Genomic DNA, 18,209 nt, shown 5'->3' on the forward strand with positions numbered 1-18,209 from the left:
TTTTGGTAAAAAGGTCGTATTAGCTTGGCCCGCACAAGCCTTTGGACTCCTCGCTAAAGTTAGGCTTCGGAAGTGTGTTGTAAGTTGTAGGCCAACTTTGGCCGGGATCACATGGGAATGTAGTTACGCTTACAGTAGATTGTAAGTGTAAAAAGGGGTCCACTACATAGATGTTACTTTGATAAGCTTGATCTTCACACCGCCTGCAACTCTTTCGATTGTAGAAAAACCACTATACCCCTTTAATTCCAGTGATACCCATTGCAGCCCATTGCTTGCTCACAAGGACAAATGCCGGCAGTAACAAAACCAGACGGTACTCAGGATCCAATTGTCGTACCAGATGATGCATTCCGGGTGCTCTTGACAGGATTCGGGGTGAGTCTCAAAGTTTTTCTCGTCGTAATGAGGGACTTGTGGTGATATACGCCTGGCAAAGAATGTTAACAAGGTTTATTTCTATCGCCCGCAGCCTTTTCTCAACTATGAGGAGAATCCATCATGGCTCTCGGTGAAGCCTCTGCAGAACGCGATTTTGTATACCGATCTGCTCCCTGATGCGCTGTTGACGAAACCACAATCTACCGCAGGCTCTTCCTATCCTACGGAACGGTCTCAGGACCCTGCTCTAGATGCCTCACAACCAAAACCTATTCACATCACCACGCTCAAGGTCCCTGTGATCTATGATTCCGTTCTCAGCATCGTGCCAGGTTTACATGCTCGACCGCCTGTGCTCCCTGATGATGCACCGCCAGAATGTGCAGAACCGCCGGATAGCAACTATGACTTTATATTTCATATCGGAGTAGCGGGACGTGGTCCGTTGCGGATGGAACGAATTGCTCACAAATATGGATACCACATGAAGGATGCGTCTGGAAAGCTTGCCCCGGCTGTCAAGTTGTCCACCAAGGACTTCAGGAGAGGAGACGGCGGCGTGATGAGAGTAGGAGAAGGGACATCAGAGTCGTCTAGCTCATTCGGAGGGGTAGGGGGAAATACCTTGAGTCCGGCAGAAAGTATGGAAAGAGAACGGTTGGGATTGGACATGGTTGAAGCTGGAGGAGATACTATCGCGCGACCTACACGTGGTTTTGGGGTGGGCTATGAATCGTTCCCTGAGGAATTACCGACAGATGTCGACGTAACAAGACTTGTTCATGATCTCAAGCAATCCGGAGTCGAGGTCTGTCCCATTTTTCTAGTGACTATCGAGCTTTAACTGGCATCTGTTAACACACTCTTTTTCTTTTTCCTTTTGCACGTTATACGCTATAGCAAATTTATACCTCCATGGATGCAGGTCATTATTTGTGCGACTTTATATACTATTGCTCTTTAGCAGAGGTCAAGCGATCTTCAAAGCCCTATGAGAAGCGCAGAAACACTCAGGTTCTTTTTCTGCATTGTCCCCCAGTCAACCAGCCTCTTTCCACTGAAGAAGTTACGGATGCCATCAAGAGAATAATTGTGTGGGTGTGCGGTCAGCAGCAGCTACACGACGCCAAGGACGACACAGCTATCGCCACCGGCGTCAGCAGCAGTGGGTAAGATCAAGGCCCTATAGGCTTGGAATCACGGCTAGGCTAACGATCACCTTCCTTTATCAACGAGCTTACTGCATTAAATGTTCTTCGCGTTAATTTGGCTCAGATAATGATCGGAGAAGCTGGTTTGTCCTCATTATTCTGTGGCTCTGCAGATATAAAGTCACTGTTGGGTCTTTTTTTCTTTTCTTTCATTTGGGTCTGACCGTAGGAGAGGTGGTCGAGCTTTCATTACATTGTTGATTTGATACATTTGGGGGTCATGATTTCAGAGATTATTTTTAAAAATTGTATTGGTATCCCACTCAAGTGTGCATTTTGGATTTTCTTTTTTTCTTTCTTGTCTAGATTTCAAGTCGTTTTGGTAGTCACAGTTGCTTAAAGTCGGACTTGCTCAGCAATATATCGACCTTTCTACATAACGTGTATTGCAAATGTATTGACCTTATTTTAATGAAGGTACTATCTTTGATATAACCTATACTGATGGTGCTGTGCTTGAGTCAAGGACTATATCATTTACTGGAAATTTTTTCTCGACAGATTTCAAGTTCGACATGATATGAGGTGTTCATGGTCATATCATTCAATGCATGTCGTGCAACTCAATGATCAGGCCGCGTTAGAGAATCGAAGCAGAGGAAAACTCTTATAGCTTAACAGATACATAAATAAACAAAAAGGGACATTGGATACTACTATACAGATATGGGAAACCTGGATATACTTAAGACAAAGTTCGTACTAATGGCATATTCAACAGGTATGGAACTCGAGGTATCTGTCGACACTTTCCTGTCAATGGCATGAGCGAGTAGTGATTAGTACAAGTGACGGTACACGCTCAGCACTGCCACAGACTGGCGCGCACTGTTCGCGATAGTAAATGTAACCACGTGCTGAAAATGCGATTCGGTCCCGAGCTTTTTGAACAAAGCGCTTGAACATGGTACCAAAACTTAACCAAAACCGTGTTCAATTGAGTCAAGACTCAAGCGTACACAAAACTCTAATCTCAAAAGCTTCGTAATCTCAAGAACCATGTCGTTGTGCAATCCGATAACGTCTATCTTTGCCTTGGTACCTCTTCACCGCCATTCAGCGCGCTCAGTGCATGCGACCTGATATCCATCGACCGACGACAGCTGTCATAGGAATCATGGCCCATGATCCCAGCTGTCAATAGAAAAACACCTGAGAACTTTTGAATCATTCTATGAACACAAATCATTCACGTGGTCACTATTATAGGGCTTACTACTCTATGGTCGACTACATACTTATAATTTGCTTTCCATGGATAGATACTTGTTGGTATTTTTTCTCGGAAACAGCGCTACACTCTGCAACATTGACCTCCACTCTTCCTTGGCGCAGGCTTTCTTACAATGCCCACTGATATGTCTACTCCCGCAGGTGCTATCATAAATGACTCGGATTCCTCGATTCGTTACTCTGATGGCTGGGTAGCTAACATGAGTGTTTCGGTGGGCCCCAATGGACAGATCCCGCTCTATAACTCTTTACATATCACACAAAGGAATGCTGATTTCTCTTTCTCCTTCAACGGTGCGTCTACATCTTCATCTCATGGATTCATAGTATGCTTAGTTGCCGACTATCAGGAAGTTTTATATCAGTCATGGGTTTAATGTTGCCTTCTGGTCAACTCCCTAAATGGGAGTGCTACATTGATGGTGTTAAGCTTCTCTCCCTCCCTCTGACTGACGGTCAAGAGCACCTTCCTCTGTGTTCACAGTCCTTGGGAGACGGACATCACACGCTCACTGTGGCTGTAAATGCGACTCAAGATAATCCGCTGTGCTTTGATTATATTCAATACCATCCTTCATCTTCTGGATACACTGATGACATGGACAAAGTCTTTAATCCAGAAACCGCTGTGGTAAAGGCTGGAGACTGGCCGTCGATCCCTTCGATTAGCTCTGGTATCATGACAAGAGAGAAAGACTCCAAGCTGCAAATTCAATTCAACGGTGCGATCATTTCTTTGCCATGTGTTGGCTATCATGACGAAATGAGTACTTAGGTGTCTCGATGACATGGCTCGGCCTTTATGACAATAATCTGTCGGGTCCTCCTACTACAGCGACTTATACAATCAATGGAAGCAATCCTATTCCATTTCCTGTCAATAACTTTGCTTCAAACTTCACTCCTACGATTTTTGATCAAATCATTCTGCAAACCAATGATTACCCCCATGGTCTTCACAACCTTGAAATCACGTACAACGGCGATTCAAACAATGCGCCCCTTACGCTGACAAGCTTCATAGTTCAAAATGTCACTCAGCCTCTGTCGACTTTGAGTAATATGAATACGACATCATCGTCTACCATGTCGCCCAACCCAATGACGACATCAAGTTCGACTGCCCCAAACCATCACCGACCTCGTTCGACTGGCTCGATTATTGGAGCGGTCTTCGGAGCTTTGTTGCTCATTGTTATCTTCCTTTTGTGCCTACTTTTCTGGAGGAAAAGAAATTCGACGAAAAGGGTGGGACTTCCGGAATCGTCTGGCGCCATTCGGCCATTCAATTTCACATATTATCCCACCGTATCTCGCAACGCCTCATCACCCCCAGTCAACTCCAAAGCTTCTAGAGCGTTTCCCACCGATGGATCGGTTCGTGGCGCTCTGCCTTCAGAGAAAATACAGAGAATGAACAACGGAAGAACATCGACATCACGTCTGCAACTATCCTCTGCAGTTACTTCTGTGCCCTCAACCCAATCCTCCCCTGAAATACGAGTACATCATGATAGTGGGCTTCGCATTTCACAGCCCGAAGATGCCCATGTTATCGACGTCCCGCCCATCTATAGTCCGGTATGAGTCGGTACCCATAACAGGGCTATCATAATCCTCTACCACCCTTAGAGAAATGGCAGTCGACATCAAGATTCTGATTTATCCATTCCTGAATGACTTCCGTCAGGATCCAATTTTAGCTGGAAGGGCGCTCAACACCCATCAGGAGACTATAACATTCATTGGCTTGTCGTCATATACAAGAGAAAATAGTCGTGATTCATCTTATTTTTCTCTATCTGGTTTATAGCAGGGCATTATTACGGCCGACCACTACCCATATATTTCGTGGACATTATCGCCGCCATTATCGCTTATGTTAGATATCTACTGTTCAAGAGACTGGAACGGGTTGCAAGATGTCGATAAACTACTGGCGTAAATAGCAGAGAAGTTGTAGTTCTTGGTGTATGTTAAATGCAATACCTCTTGGTGATGTCGTTAAAATGCACAGCGCCTCTAACTTTCAAAATCCCATCCTCTTATACAGAGCAGTCACAGGTCTACATGTGCTTTGCCAATGCCATGCCCCCCTGTCTGATATCACGTGTTGCTTCGGATTCTTTCTCTGGCACTCAATGTGTACTGCTACCATCTTGCGGTTTATTTCTAACACTCAACCATATAAATTTGCCAACAACATTTGTACCAGTGTACACCCGTCATGTGCATGTAATGAATGACCATTGACAGTTTTATAGCACTCAAGGCCAATAATCCATCAACCAATCCATTCTTCAAATCTCATGAACTTGATATCAGTGTTTCAATCTCAGAATGAAGAGGACGAGAAGACCCAGGATTAAAATATCTACCATCCCGAACCAGGATCAAAAAACCATTTACGAGCTATTTAAAGTCCGGCTTGAATGACACGGATCGCGTTTCACGGAGGCCGCACAAGGTAAATCCTTTGGAGCTTGACTGTAAACATGGTCCAGTAACCGAAGAAAGGGCCGCCCATCTCTTTCCCTCCTGTTGACTCTTATCCTGTCCATACCTTTTATACCGCAGCTCTCAAAATGTCGGCTCGGCGAGCGATAATTGTTGACGACACAGATTCAAGAATACAGTATATTGGCTCAAGTTGGTTTCAAGACCAAGGATCTCAAGATAACGCAGGGAATTTTGGACCAGCTTACCAGAGCACATTGCACGGAACTAGATCGGATGCTAGCTTGTCCTTCAGTTTCAATGGTAAGCACTTGTTCAACTATCTACGGTACCTGGTCCAATCTGACAACACTTTGCAGGTACAAAGGTGTCTGTATATGGTTCGAACAATCTTCGCAACGATTCGGGTGTCCTGGACCCCACCTGGGAATGTTTCATCGACAACATCAGTATTGGCAAAACCGCACCATTTCAGTTTGCAGAAAACAACTGGTTATTTTGTGATCAAGATGGGTTACTTGACGGACCACATATCCTTACTGTGAACGCAACTGTCAAAAAGCAACAACCTTTTTGGTTTGACAATATTCAGTATATTCCTTCAAGTTCTTTATCTCTCGATAATGCGGCCGTTATGGTGGATAGTCTTGATTCTGAACTGCAATACGGGTCTGGGTGGAACGCTCTTGGGACTACGGCCAATTTCACGCAAAGTCCAAATGCCATTTTCACATACTCCTTCATCGGTGAGTCAAAATCCATTTCTTTCACATTTCTTATGTTTTTCATCTCCTCGAGTCTAGGTGTATCTTTAAGCTGGTACTCATTTATCCCGGCGGAATTTCCTCATACCGCCACCTTTGCTAGCTATTCTGTCGATAATCAAGTTCCCGTCCAATTCTCATTGAAAGGTCTTCCGGCGGGTACCACGACAACAATTTACAACCAAAAATTCTTTCAGACATCTGATTATCCAATGGGGTCGCATAAAATCGTCGTCACTTATCTTGGAAGTTCTTCAACGACACCTCTGACTCTCGATTACCTTGTCGTTCAAAATGGGACTTCCCCTTCTCCTTCCGGTGCTTCATCATCGCCAACCACTAGTGGTAATGCAGGCTCGGCAGGATCGAGTCATTCGAGCAACGTCGGTGCAATTGCCGGTGGAGTAGTCGGTGGAATAGTGCTCATTATCCTAGCGACCCTTGCTATCATCTATTTTCGTCGTTGGGATCGAAAGCAAAGCACCAAACCATTGTATAACCACAAGGAACATGACACGGGAGACGTTATCGACCCATTCCAATTGGCTCCCAGCATTCAGCCCGCTCCAACAACCTATTCACAGTACTCACCTCTCCCGACAGCTGCGGGCGGTAAGACTCAGCATCGGACTATTCCCAGTCAGACGACTACAGACCTGAATTCCATTGAGCCACCAAGCTCTGCTTCAGGTGGCATCGTTCCTCCGACGGCAAGTAGCCGTGATATCCCTTCCTCATTTTCAAGATCAGAAGATACAGGCCACCTTTCGACACCCACAAATGAGGTGCACGCGGGCAACAGCCTCCATCAAGACTCATCAAGACTAGCACAGCCACTGTATCAAGGAATGTCTGAAAAGGAGAGACGAGAGGCTGAAGCTACCGCCGCAGCTCTTCGACCACAGCAACATGCCGCACAGCAAATAGTGACATCACCACAAAGCGCATCATCTGGCACAGGCTCTTCACGGTTGATTATGCATGAAGATAGCGGGATTCGTTTGCCGCGTCCTACAAGTGAAGGAGTGGTAGAAGTTCCTCCGACGTATACTGTGGATTGAGCATGTGGTTTTCTTTTGTTCATTGTCAGTTTGCAGTTTATACCCAATGGAAAACGTTGTACTGATATATTATGGAACCGAAATTTCAGATATACCCCTTGTTGTAATGTACCAAATGGTAAATTAAGTCAATACCGTTGTCTCTTGGATCAGATAATGCCCTCGTCATACCGATTACGTTTGAATCCACTGCGGCTGAGAGAAGTAACAAACTGGTGGAGGCGCCAGTTCTTCTTGATATCTTAGCAATGACGAAGGTTGCAACAACCGCAGGGATCCGACAACCGCAGGAACTATAAAAGCTAAGTCAGGTCTCATTCTCGGCCATGCATGATGTTTTCTTCCCATAGTAAAAGCGCTTGACTCCGCCCGTTGCTATCGCTGATAGGCATCTCCGATTCACATCATTAACGTACAGGTCCCAAGGGATCAAAGTGTTCACGCACCTGAACTTGCGTTCGGCTACTGTATATTTAAAATTTAAATCGTACTACCCCATATTTCCTCTTTTCTTTACCTCCACCATACAAATGTCTATTCCGCGATGGGTTGCTGTGGACGACGCCGACTCAAGAATTCAGTACATTGGTTCCGGATGGTTCCAAGATCAGGGAAGTCAGAATGACAGGGGCAATTTTGGGGCATCGTACAAAAGCACTTTGCATGGAACAAAGTCGAACGCGAGTTTATCCTTTACTTTCAGCGGTAAGTAATACTTTGTTATTCTTTACTTGATTGTTTCTCACTGTATGCTAGGTGCGCAAGTCAAAGTCCTTGGGTTCAATAACATTCGCAACGATTCAGGTGTCATCGACCCGAGCTGGGAATGTTTTGTGGACAACATCAGCATTGGACAAAGCAAACCATCAATAGCGGTGGACAACTACTGGACCATGTGCGATCATGATCAGCTTGTCGATGGACAGCACGTCATCACGGTGAACGCGACGGTCATGAAAGAGCAGACTTTCTGGGTTGACCAAATTCGGTATGTACCGTCGTCGTATGTCCCTCTTGACACGGCCGCTGTTGTTGTTGACAACACCGATCCCGCAATCACCTTCGGGGATGGATGGAGTAATTTGGGCAACTTTTGCAATGCAACAAACGCTGCAAATTCAATTGTGACCTTTCCATTTAATGGTACGCCTTCAAACAATCATTTATGTGATCTCGTTCCTTATGCTGAGGAATTTAGGTGCATCCGTGAGTTGGTATGCGTTTATACCAGAAACACCGCACACTCCAACAACTGGCAGTTATTCTGTTGATGGGGGGCCCCCTTCTAATTTTATTTTGAACGGCATTCCTATAAACTCGCCTGTGAAAATCGAGTATAATCAAAAACTTTTCGAGACCCCTCAGTACGACCCAGGTCCGCACACACTCGTTGTGACTTATCTAGGCAATTCTTCAGCGACACCCCTTACTCTGGACTGGCTCATTGTTCAGAATGCTACGGCTACTCGCTCCTCGAATGGAAGCTCAACAACCCAGGGAGGCTCAGATGTTCCGAGCTCAAAACACACCAAAAACGTTGGCCCAATCGTGGGCGGTGTCATTGGAACTGTGGTATTGATTGGAATTGCTGTCTGTGCGATCCTATATTTCCGGAGATGGGAGAGGAACCAAAAGAAGAAACCTATTCTAGTGAAGGAAGCGCAGCTTGGCGCGGATGATAACATGGCGATTGTACCCTTTCAACTCTCTCCCAGCCTGCAGACGGGTGCTTCTGGTAGCTTTTATGCAAACCACAGACCTCAGGGTAGCATCACGACATTCACTACGACTCGTCACGGCCCAAAGCCAAGTCAAAGCACTGTGGATTTGAAGTCCACTACTCCGCCGAGCTTGACATCGAGGAGCAGGACCCCTATACCGACACCCTCTGGAAGCCAAGGCCGTTCAGTATCACCATATGAGGGTAATTTGGCCAATTCAACTCGCTCAGATCCTTTGCTTTCAGCTCGCAATTATCAATCTCCCCCACCAATTCAGCAACCTATTGGATCCGAAAAGGAAAGACGAGAAGCCGAAGCAACTGTTACTGCTCTTCGACCACAGAGATTTCCTGTCCGGCCTCCTCTCGAGCCACCAGTACATAGTTCTGATTCCGGCTCTTCACGAATGATTGTGCACGAGGATAGTGGCCTACGATTACCCCGTGTCAGTCAAGGCAGTGTGCTTGAAGTGCCACCCAGGTATACTGTTGGATGAAGTTGCAAGATAAGAACGAGCAATTCATAATTTATAATGGGAACCTATCCGCACTCTCTTAATATTTTTTATTAGTCTGTATACTGATATATCTCGATACACATTATTGTAAATTTATGAGACTTCTATTGAACTGCGATACGCATTCATACCATTACTCGAGTTTGGTGATCGAAACCCCCGTCTTGTCTCCGCTCCTCGCCTCTTATTGCAAGTAATCGTTCAACAGCAGAAATAATCAAAAATAATTGGCGCCCAACACTACACGCTTATCGGCTAATTAAGCGCTCCGCATCTTGAAACCCCCGAATTGACCGATGAGCGCAATAGCGGCCGCCATCTTATTACTAACTTGTTTGGATGTACGCTTTCGTCATTGGTCGTTCACCGTCAACCGACGAGGACCTAATTCCTGTTGTGGCGTCATGATGACTGCTCAAGCTGAAAGTAAGACATCTAGACGGACACCCTCCTCGTCGATTCTATTCCATGGCTCATCATTCACCGACCCCCCATATGGTCGTCACCCAGGGTGTCGCAATTTTTCAGGCGAGGATGTCCACAAATCCAGTGGTAAATTTGTATAAACTGTCTCGACTCTCGACTCTTGACATAGTGGACATGATATTAGACGCTCCGCAGAAACAATTTGAGTCAATTTGTACAGATAACATCTTACGGTTTGTTCTGCAGCTGTTCTACGGGGATAGGCGGTCCTGGAAAGATACGGGAGATTTTGCGGGCAATACATCTCCTTTTTTGGTATCGAAGATATTTGTTTTGTATGAGGGTGGGTATTGCCAGAAATATACTTCTTGAGGATGTTTTCTATTAGTGAAGAATGTAGGCTCTGGGGGTGTTCAAATCATTCGCAAGGGAAAACATGACATACCTTTGAGGTTTCTGCTGGAGGAGGGGCCAAAGTCACCCATCCTGCAATAGTTCAGACCATCATGATTGGCAAACGGAATTACAATATGTTAGACGTATCTCACCATTCTGACTAGCCACAACATTCAACTCCAAGATTTTAATCAGAAGACGTGAAATAGAAATTGTGTCGCTGTCGGCCTTTATCAGAGTCAATGACAGATACACAATGGACAATAAAAGTCGTGTTCTTGCCTCAGGGTTAGTAACAGAAGTCCACAGATAGTCTTCTATGATCGCCACATCAGATTGGGGGAACTGAAAAAGACAAGCTATGGACGAAGCTTCGCATGGAACTTTTTGAATACTCACCTCCTCTATGAGAAATCGCAGTATAATTTCTAATGGATGGAATAACAACTACAAACCAGAGGTCAAATACGAACGTGAACCAAATGAACAGCAAACTTACTTCTGTAGGCTCGGACGTATAACTCTCGGGGTGTTTTAGTCGCTTTTCTAAAAAGCTTTGAAACCGCGCTGGTATCCCAACTACAGGAATAATCAGAACGTTGTAGAATGAAATATACTCCGGGGGTCGATTTCGAAGCAAATGCTCTGCCCACTGGGATACATTGATGGCGATCTTCATCCCTCAAATAAACAGTGTGTCCATTTCCGGTGAAACGTCAGAAGATCTCACTCTGCATTCCATGTTTATTGAATCTTCCCAAGGATTGCTCATGGATTCCTGGAAACGACAAATTGCTGCTACTCGACCAACTTGTTTATAATCCAATGGATAGCATGCTGATGCCCAGCTGTTAGCTTTATCGCAACCCGTAACAAGATAAAGACTTCCGTTCGGGCATATGATATTTCCAGGTCCAAATTGATTCACGAACATGTACCATTTTAAAGCATGCTTTTGGACATAGTCACGAATGCTGACCGTCGAAATGAGATCTTCACGCAGCCCACCATTCTGAAGTATAAGAACGGCAGCCTCCCTTGCTTTCACGGTGAAGGTTACATCTCTGATGTGAAAGAAGTCGTCAATACGTCTAGGGTTAAACTACAGAGGAGATGAATGAGATACAAAGAGTGCACGTACAACGGTGTGGATGATCGCCTGAAGACATCAACTCCCTTGGATGAGAACACAGTACCGGGCGGCACTTGAACGGATAGAATATCAGTAGATTCCGGGGGCGGATGAATTGGTACCATATCCGGAGGACAGAAATCTTGAGCCGGATCTGATTGGGATTTGTATATGTTGAAAACGTAAATTGGCCTTCTTGGTCAATATATCCCTCATCACCTATGGTAAGGCCAACTTTGGGAGGTTGGTCTTGTTGCATATGCATAATCTGTGCCGGATAGAAAAGAGGGAAACCATTTCCAAGCATATAGAGCGCGCGAATGAACGTTTCTGCTCGTCCAGGTGGAGTCAGCATTTGATGACATCGGGGAAAACTCGTGTCAGCCATCAGTGAACGATAGGGATGTGCAATTGATGCTTGAAGTAGACACAATAAGCAAGAGAAAAAAAATGGAACATTTGGTATAAACCTGAATCATCTGGTTTTGTATCTTGCACTGATATCTCTTCAGCTCGCGCGTCTGTGGTTTTACCGTTTTAGCCACCTTCAAAGTAGAACACGTTGAATACGACAGTTGTTTATTAGTGCATTACAACGTACCTCCGTATTTCCTTCATCCAGAGCCATGAAGAATAAATAGTACTGCTCTACAATACTTCAAACTGGCAGTGTTCAAATGGTGAAGCTCAAATAAATGGGAGCAGGCCTTGCTCAAGCCTTGCTTGTTCAATTCAACCACGCGTCACGCATATATCATATTTTCTCCGCATTTCGTAAGCGCCACACTTGAAGTCTATTTTTGGATGTCGCGCGTTCGAATCTGGGCGGCTGCGAGTTTACCTTAGCCTCCATAGCGCTACCGTGCGGGGTTTGGGGTACAATAAACTCAGTAGATTCATGCACCCCCAGAGGCTACGTTGTATGATAAATTCAAATGTTATTGTAACTTCCATGACTACTCAAAACTACTAAAAACAATAATTTCTACTCTTGCTACATAGTTATGTTACTGTCAAATTTATATCGCCTATGAAGCTAGTAAACACACTACGCATTTTCGACGGAAAACTGTATCTTATAGATATTCATGGATTTATTTTTCCTTTCGAAAAATGGACTTCACCGACTCCATACTACCTTGTATCCCGGATGAAGTAAAAGACGATAGCAACAACGTTCCCGAACTTGTTGACTTTGGCTTACGTTTTTTGATGGTGTAAAGCTCCACTGCAACACTGTACTCGGAGTGATAATTCATCTTCGGGTTCGATGACCCACGATTCGTATTGAAAGTGTGATTGGCCTCCCAGGTGTAGATACTGTTCTCCGACTCCGAGCTGGAATGTTTCAACAGCTTTGCCTTCAAGTTAGACGCTGCTTCTTCCTCGCTGAGCAGCGGTATTGACGCCGCACTCCAGACCTTAGCTTTATAACAGGCACCAATCATCTTCAGAGTCCCATTTGGAAATCGCCTCCGAGCACCCGTATCTGTACCGTTGAGGAGTTCATACCAGGAAACGCAATGCTGAGCCACATATTCATCGATGATCAACCTTATATTCAAGTCGGACAATCTCTCCACGATTGCGTTGTCCGGTAAAACGAGAATGGATGCGGCAGTCTGGTGCTTTCCCTTTACGAGAATTGTTTGGAAACTATAGGCGCAGGATCTAAAGTATCTATGCGTCACTTATCATATTTATGAGCTTCGCAAGAAGACAAACCCAATTTCCTCTTCATTGCACCTCACAAGATTGTTCGTCATATAGGAAGTGCTTTGACTTACAAGAGGGACTCTCTCAACCTGGAGTACTAGCGGTTGAAACGATGGTGTGATCTTGTAGTGCATTTCTTCGTTCTCTGCCCTCGACATAAGCGCATTGAACACGACTTCAAAAGATCCATCATGTCTGAGAATTCCCACATCCCCAACTGAGCAATGCTTTGGTCGAAGGTGTGCAGAGAGATTAACGTTGGGGTAAGGAATCCATAGCGGAATGGCGTGTCGAGACCCTATACCCATGTCGGAGGTCATATATGCCCGAGGGAGAGGGTCTATATCGACAGTCTTGAGCTTCTGCCATCACTCTCCAGTTAATGCATTGTTTTAAGTAGAGCTAAATCAGTCTAACCTCCCTCGACATTAATTTGATGTGAGATTTAGAATATTGGGCCGATTTCTCTCTTGTAGTAGGCGAAGTTAGATTAGAATAAGTTGAAGATTTTCTGTTGGCTGTTTGTTCATTGTTTTGACCGCGTTCGGGGAGAGAACTTGAAATACGCTGAAACAACAGATAGGTTATATTTTATCGCCTCGAATCGATGTTTTGAAATGCCCTGCTGACCTTAAGAACTCGAAGAGCGCCTGTTTGGTCCACTATTTGGTCCACCAGAGGCTCGCCGCTAGTGACTCTAATATTTGAGGGAAGCTCTATTGCTGCATCGCGATTTGACCCATGAACTGCTGTGTGACTGGGTAGTAATGGATCGGTACCCGAATATGCAAGGCGAGGGACTTCGTGGTTTGATGCGAGTTGTTTTCCTTTGTCCTTGGATTGCTCACTGAAATCCTCAGCTGGTTGGTCTGTGGCGCATGTAAATGATGTAAAATTCTTCAATACATGTATATGGCGGCACGTATATGGAGTAAAAGGAACCTACCACATAGTATATTGAATTGAACCGTGTGGTACGTATTGGTTATCCGATTGCCAGAATTTATTACAGAAGTTGACAAGGGGGTGCCGGTGTTCAAAATTCGGACACCACCTAGGTAGGTAGGTTGGCCGATCAGCCCCAAAAAAAAAAAATGTACCATATTTTTTTTGTCTAATTTCTGAGGAATTTCACGGTCCAAAGTTGTCTGTAATCAAGTTTAGAGCATTTTGGACTGTATTTCATAGACAAATTATGTTTTTAAACAAACACAATGCCAATCTCGTTGAAATTCAGGTTAAAATCTTCATGATAGGTGGCCGGGCTTCAAACAACACAGATATTTGACCTGATTTTGACTGAGATCATTGATTTACCGTCTGGACGCTGTCTCAAAGACATGGGTGTGCCACATGTAAAGGGAGCAAACGGGGTTGTAATTAGTTCTATAACTACTTATTTACACTTTGACCTGTCCGATGTCGGGAAATTGAGTGAATTTTGATGAAGTTCAATGTCTTGGCCCTTGGCAATTCCCATTTTAGGCGATTTTGATTTACGAGTCTTTACGTAAGTAAAGATGAGTTCTTTTATCCCCACAACCCAGCGAGCAAAAATGTCCTCGCCAATTGTCCCCATCAAAATATTATTGATGCGATCAATTCGTTACCGGTATCGGTATTTTCCTTAAGCGGTCACCGGACCCCCTAAGCAACCCCTTTCCAAATCATTCTACGACTTCTTTTTACCATTGGTTACTTTAAAGTTTGTTTTTGATTTGTTTTGATCGCAATGTGAATGTGCGTTTCCATAAAATTAATTACAACAATAGTCCTACTCAATTCACTTTTTTGCGTTGTTGTTTAATTTTTAAAACCATGTGGAACCGTCTAGCCGACCTGCTTATATATTGTACTAATACTTAGAGATGGAACAAATGCACTCTTTGAACTATGGGTCTGAAAGGTTGGAAATAGAACTTTGCAGGCACACACGTTCAATAATTACGCGTTCTTGGGTTCTGGGCGTTCTGTACTATTTGAATTTGATTTTCTGATTCATGATCGTTTCTCACGCATACCGATTTGTTCTTCCCCTACGTCGGGCGTCTATCGGCTTACGGTTAATATATTTATTGACGTAGGATAAACAATGCACTTTCCTCCGCACTGTTTTACCCATGGCTTCCGCGTTATCCCCCCGTTTCCAACAGTATGTTCACTGTTTTATCTCATTTGGTTATTACTTATTTTTTAGAGTCTTTCCGCCTCCCATGGACGATGTGTACATGGATCAGATGGATCTGAAAACCCTCTACCGTTTCTCTTGGACTTGCAAGGAGCTAAGCGACCGCGTTTCGGGCTATATGCGCCGCGCCTTCCGTCCCGAAAATTTATTTGCTCCTATCTTCAAACCCGATGAACATTTGCCGTTTCGTCTTCTCCAGTTCAAGACTGGCCTGGTTATTTCAGGTTCCACCGTTTTGCATTTTATCAATTGTGCTAATACATGGATTCCGGGTGACATGGACATGTACGTTGAGCACAGATATGCTCTTCCCGTTCTTTCCTGGATGATGTCCATTGGATTTACCATCATGCCGCATCCCAAATATCCGGACAACGCCACGGCGGAACAAATTTTGAAAATGGAAAAAATCGTCCTTCAGGAACATCCTCTTCATCGACATTACAATACCACCGGAGTGGTCGTTAACCTATGGCGCCAAGGTTCTTTCGTCCAACTGATTACGACTTGTCAATCGGTGGTAGAGTGCATTTTGGGGTATCATAGCAGTATGTCCCCAATGTCATGTGTCGAAACAATGTTAACTTCAATTTTGTTCTACTGCAGCCGGCGTCATGAATTTCGTTACCTTTGAGAAGGTGTACAGCTTGTATCCGAATGCTACCTTTGGACATCAAGTCTCTCTGTTGCAACCTCCTGCCAACCTCAAGCGCGCGCAAAAATTTCTTGCGAAATATCATTCCCGTGGCTTGAAATTTGTTCTTTCCATTCCATCGCAAACTTTGAAAATGGACCGCCATATCCGAAGCAGGATACAGTCTATCAGGGACAACTTAAATGTTGGGTATAGTTCATCTCGTGGTCATGTTCTCGTTGAGCTGCATTACGATCCTCGTCCAGAGTTGTTCTCTCCTGGGATTAGACGGGTTGGCGACAGGCATTGTTGGGTTTATTCTTTGCCTCTTTTACCCGAAGCAAATCAGACTTCCTTTATTGAAGCCAATTCATGGGCATTGTTGCTCGATGAATTCGATTGTTTGCATTTTGGTGTCCGTCGCATCAGCGGTATCACATTGGATTTTCACTACACAGCGGCGGATGTTTACCAATTACACGAGCGCGTCAAAAAAGCTATCAAATCCTGGGAAAGGGGTATAAGGTGTGTGCTCTTTAGTTTTAGCATTCGTCAATTTAATTCCTGTAATGTAGGCAAAAAGATGACCGTGTACATGCGACTGTTTTGTATTTGCTATCCAGAAAGGCAGATATTTTCTGGTTGCATCGCCCTCGACCACAGAGCCTGTTGTGGAATGGATATTTGTAATTTCTTCCATCCTTAGTCAAATTTTTGTTCGAAATAAACTTGTGTTCTCGTCCTCATTCTTTTCGTCTTAATTTGTAAGTTTGACTTGCGGATGAGCGTGGGAGAATCCTGCGTACACTGTACGCAGGATATTCCCACGGTCAACCTCTCCCGATATTCAGCCGAGTGTGGGAATATTCTGCGTACAGTGTACGCAGGATTCTCCCACGGACTTCCTCGCCGATATTCAGCCGAGTGTGGGAATATTCTGCGTACAGTGTACGCAGGATTCTCCCACGGGGTGCCAACTAACACCTTCAGATAATTTCTGTCATGAAAATGACTTGACAAATTATTCCTTGTTATTCACAATGTTCTCGCAAATAAATTGATTGTTCGTTTAGCACATTTATGATATCCTTGTCTTTCTATGTACGTATGTATTAATCTTGGGACATAGTATTGCTATTGTGGACTGTGTCCTCGTTTAAGCGCATACGTGCCATCCTCTGTTGCGTGTCTTCAATGTCAATCTGACCTTCGTATAGCTGCCTCTTTGTCCTACGCAAAACAGCGACCTGTCTTTTCGCTGGAGTATAGCGCGACCGCATTCTGAGAATATCAGCTTTCTGTTGGAAGTTATGAATGGCTATGAGACTGTTCAACGTAACATTGCTTACCTCTCTTGCCTCCTGGTCCAAGACAAGTATTCCGCGAAGAGCGACAACGAATTTGTACTTGTTTTCTTGGGCAGGAAATGCGACAAAGGCAACACTGATCTCGACAATGTCTCCAATTCGTATGGAGGCAGGATTATAAGCATAATATCTGTTGCAACATGATGTTAGTTTGGTTGTGATGCATTGTTGGTATTTCCTAAACATACCTGGCTGTTCCGTCAGGAAGTATCTCCCGACGAAGAAACTGTACCTCGTTATCGATCGCGTGGATGAAACCGTCCCCTACCATGGACGCCAACACGTTATCAGGGTCGACCAGGGGATGAAAACCTATGTTGTCAGATTCGTCTTGATATGCGGATACCTTCGTGAAATATCGGCTATGCGCATGGAAAACGTTGAAACCCGTGTCTTTGTGAAGAACTGGGTCATAGCCGCTGACGCTGTCCGCGGGAAAATTGTTTGTGAAACGGAGGAAAACTTCTTCTAGCTTTTCCATCGCCTTATCGAACGCAATGTCTCCGAGTCCCGTGATAGCAATGGCGGTACGTAAATATGGTCGTTGCTTGACCATTCTGTCGCGGCTGTAACACAGTGTTAAGTCCTCATTCGTAATTAATTCACCTCAATGGAGTGGACGTACGAAGCAGGCTTTGCCATTGGTGGTAGAATCTTTTCCCTAACTATGCCTTGGAGTCTGAATATCACTTCGTCCATTGCACCGATATCCACGTCAAAGTCGGACACCCTCCATGATTTGGGCGTCAAGAATTCGGTGATTTCATACTTCTGTATCTACATGAGTCGTTAGCAAGTTTTTGAAGCTTAGCAATTGAATTCCTTACATCCGCGTCGCATAATTGAACGTGGCTGGGGTTCAATCGTTGTTCGTTCACTATTTCTTCAAGTTTAAGTTCTGAATCTTGATCAGCTTTTGTACGCATGAAGAATGAAAGGACAACTCACTCGCGGCGTTTATGTCGTAGTTCTCGTCCATTGTTAATGACGTTCCAAGGGTGTCAA

The 18,209-nt window shown here is 44.6% G+C and overlaps 8 protein-coding genes across 8 annotated transcripts; 5 read left to right on the forward strand and 3 right to left on the reverse strand.

The window, feature by feature from the left end:
- Positions 1-291: 291 nt before the first annotated feature.
- On the forward strand, positions 292-1,554 carry JR316_0004001 (uncharacterized protein; the record flags this gene model as incomplete). Its single annotated transcript, XM_047889770.1, has 3 exons — positions 292-378; positions 473-1,189; positions 1,351-1,554. 3 exons carry the CDS (start codon positions 292-294, stop codon positions 1,552-1,554), a joined length of 1,008 nt encoding a protein of 335 aa, XP_047752144.1.
- A 1,384-nt stretch (positions 1,555-2,938) lies between these two features.
- JR316_0004002 (uncharacterized protein) lies at positions 2,939-4,412 on the forward strand (the record flags this gene model as incomplete). Its single annotated transcript, XM_047889771.1, has 3 exons — positions 2,939-3,119; positions 3,176-3,547; positions 3,601-4,412. 3 exons carry the CDS (start codon positions 2,939-2,941, stop codon positions 4,410-4,412), a joined length of 1,365 nt encoding a protein of 454 aa, XP_047752145.1.
- A 998-nt stretch (positions 4,413-5,410) lies between these two features.
- JR316_0004003 (uncharacterized protein) lies at positions 5,411-7,107 on the forward strand (the record flags this gene model as incomplete). The annotated part of the gene is made up of 3 exons (XM_047889772.1): positions 5,411-5,585; positions 5,642-6,028; positions 6,086-7,107. The coding sequence occupies 3 exons, from the start codon at positions 5,411-5,413 to the stop codon at positions 7,105-7,107; spliced, it is 1,584 nt and encodes a 527-aa protein (XP_047752146.1).
- A 530-nt stretch (positions 7,108-7,637) lies between these two features.
- JR316_0004004 (uncharacterized protein) lies at positions 7,638-9,324 on the forward strand (the record flags this gene model as incomplete). Its single annotated transcript, XM_047889773.1, has 3 exons — positions 7,638-7,812; positions 7,864-8,250; positions 8,306-9,324. The coding sequence occupies 3 exons, from the start codon at positions 7,638-7,640 to the stop codon at positions 9,322-9,324; spliced, it is 1,581 nt and encodes a 526-aa protein (XP_047752147.1).
- A 675-nt stretch (positions 9,325-9,999) lies between these two features.
- On the reverse strand, positions 10,000-11,927 carry JR316_0004005 (uncharacterized protein; the record flags this gene model as incomplete). Its single annotated transcript, XM_047889774.1, has 9 exons — positions 10,000-10,152; positions 10,217-10,257; positions 10,320-10,512; positions 10,567-10,614; positions 10,667-10,840; positions 10,898-11,231; positions 11,309-11,453; positions 11,519-11,567; positions 11,901-11,927. 9 exons carry the CDS (start codon positions 11,925-11,927, stop codon positions 10,000-10,002), a joined length of 1,164 nt encoding a protein of 387 aa, XP_047752148.1.
- Positions 11,928-12,284: 357 nt separating this feature from the next.
- JR316_0004006 (uncharacterized protein) lies at positions 12,285-13,323 on the reverse strand (the record flags this gene model as incomplete). The annotated part of the gene is made up of 3 exons (XM_047889775.1): positions 12,285-12,293; positions 12,424-12,955; positions 13,025-13,323. The coding sequence occupies 3 exons, from the start codon at positions 13,321-13,323 to the stop codon at positions 12,285-12,287; spliced, it is 840 nt and encodes a 279-aa protein (XP_047752149.1).
- Positions 13,324-15,228: 1,905 nt separating this feature from the next.
- On the forward strand, positions 15,229-16,527 carry JR316_0004007 (uncharacterized protein; the record flags this gene model as incomplete). The annotated part of the gene is made up of 3 exons (XM_047889776.1): positions 15,229-15,751; positions 15,810-16,362; positions 16,413-16,527. 3 exons carry the CDS (start codon positions 15,229-15,231, stop codon positions 16,525-16,527), a joined length of 1,191 nt encoding a protein of 396 aa, XP_047752150.1.
- Positions 16,528-16,949: 422 nt separating this feature from the next.
- Positions 16,950-18,183, reverse strand: JR316_0004008 (uncharacterized protein; the record flags this gene model as incomplete). The annotated part of the gene is made up of 6 exons (XM_047889777.1): positions 16,950-17,135; positions 17,187-17,334; positions 17,393-17,770; positions 17,830-17,981; positions 18,032-18,117; positions 18,153-18,183. The coding sequence occupies 6 exons, from the start codon at positions 18,181-18,183 to the stop codon at positions 16,950-16,952; spliced, it is 981 nt and encodes a 326-aa protein (XP_047752151.1).
- Between the last annotated feature and the right edge of the window lie 26 nt (positions 18,184-18,209).

This window comes from Psilocybe cubensis, chromosome 3, assembly GCF_017499595.1.
Source record: "Psilocybe cubensis strain MGC-MH-2018 chromosome 3, whole genome shotgun sequence".
Taxonomy (NCBI): domain Eukaryota; kingdom Fungi; phylum Basidiomycota; class Agaricomycetes; order Agaricales; family Agrocybaceae; genus Psilocybe; species Psilocybe cubensis.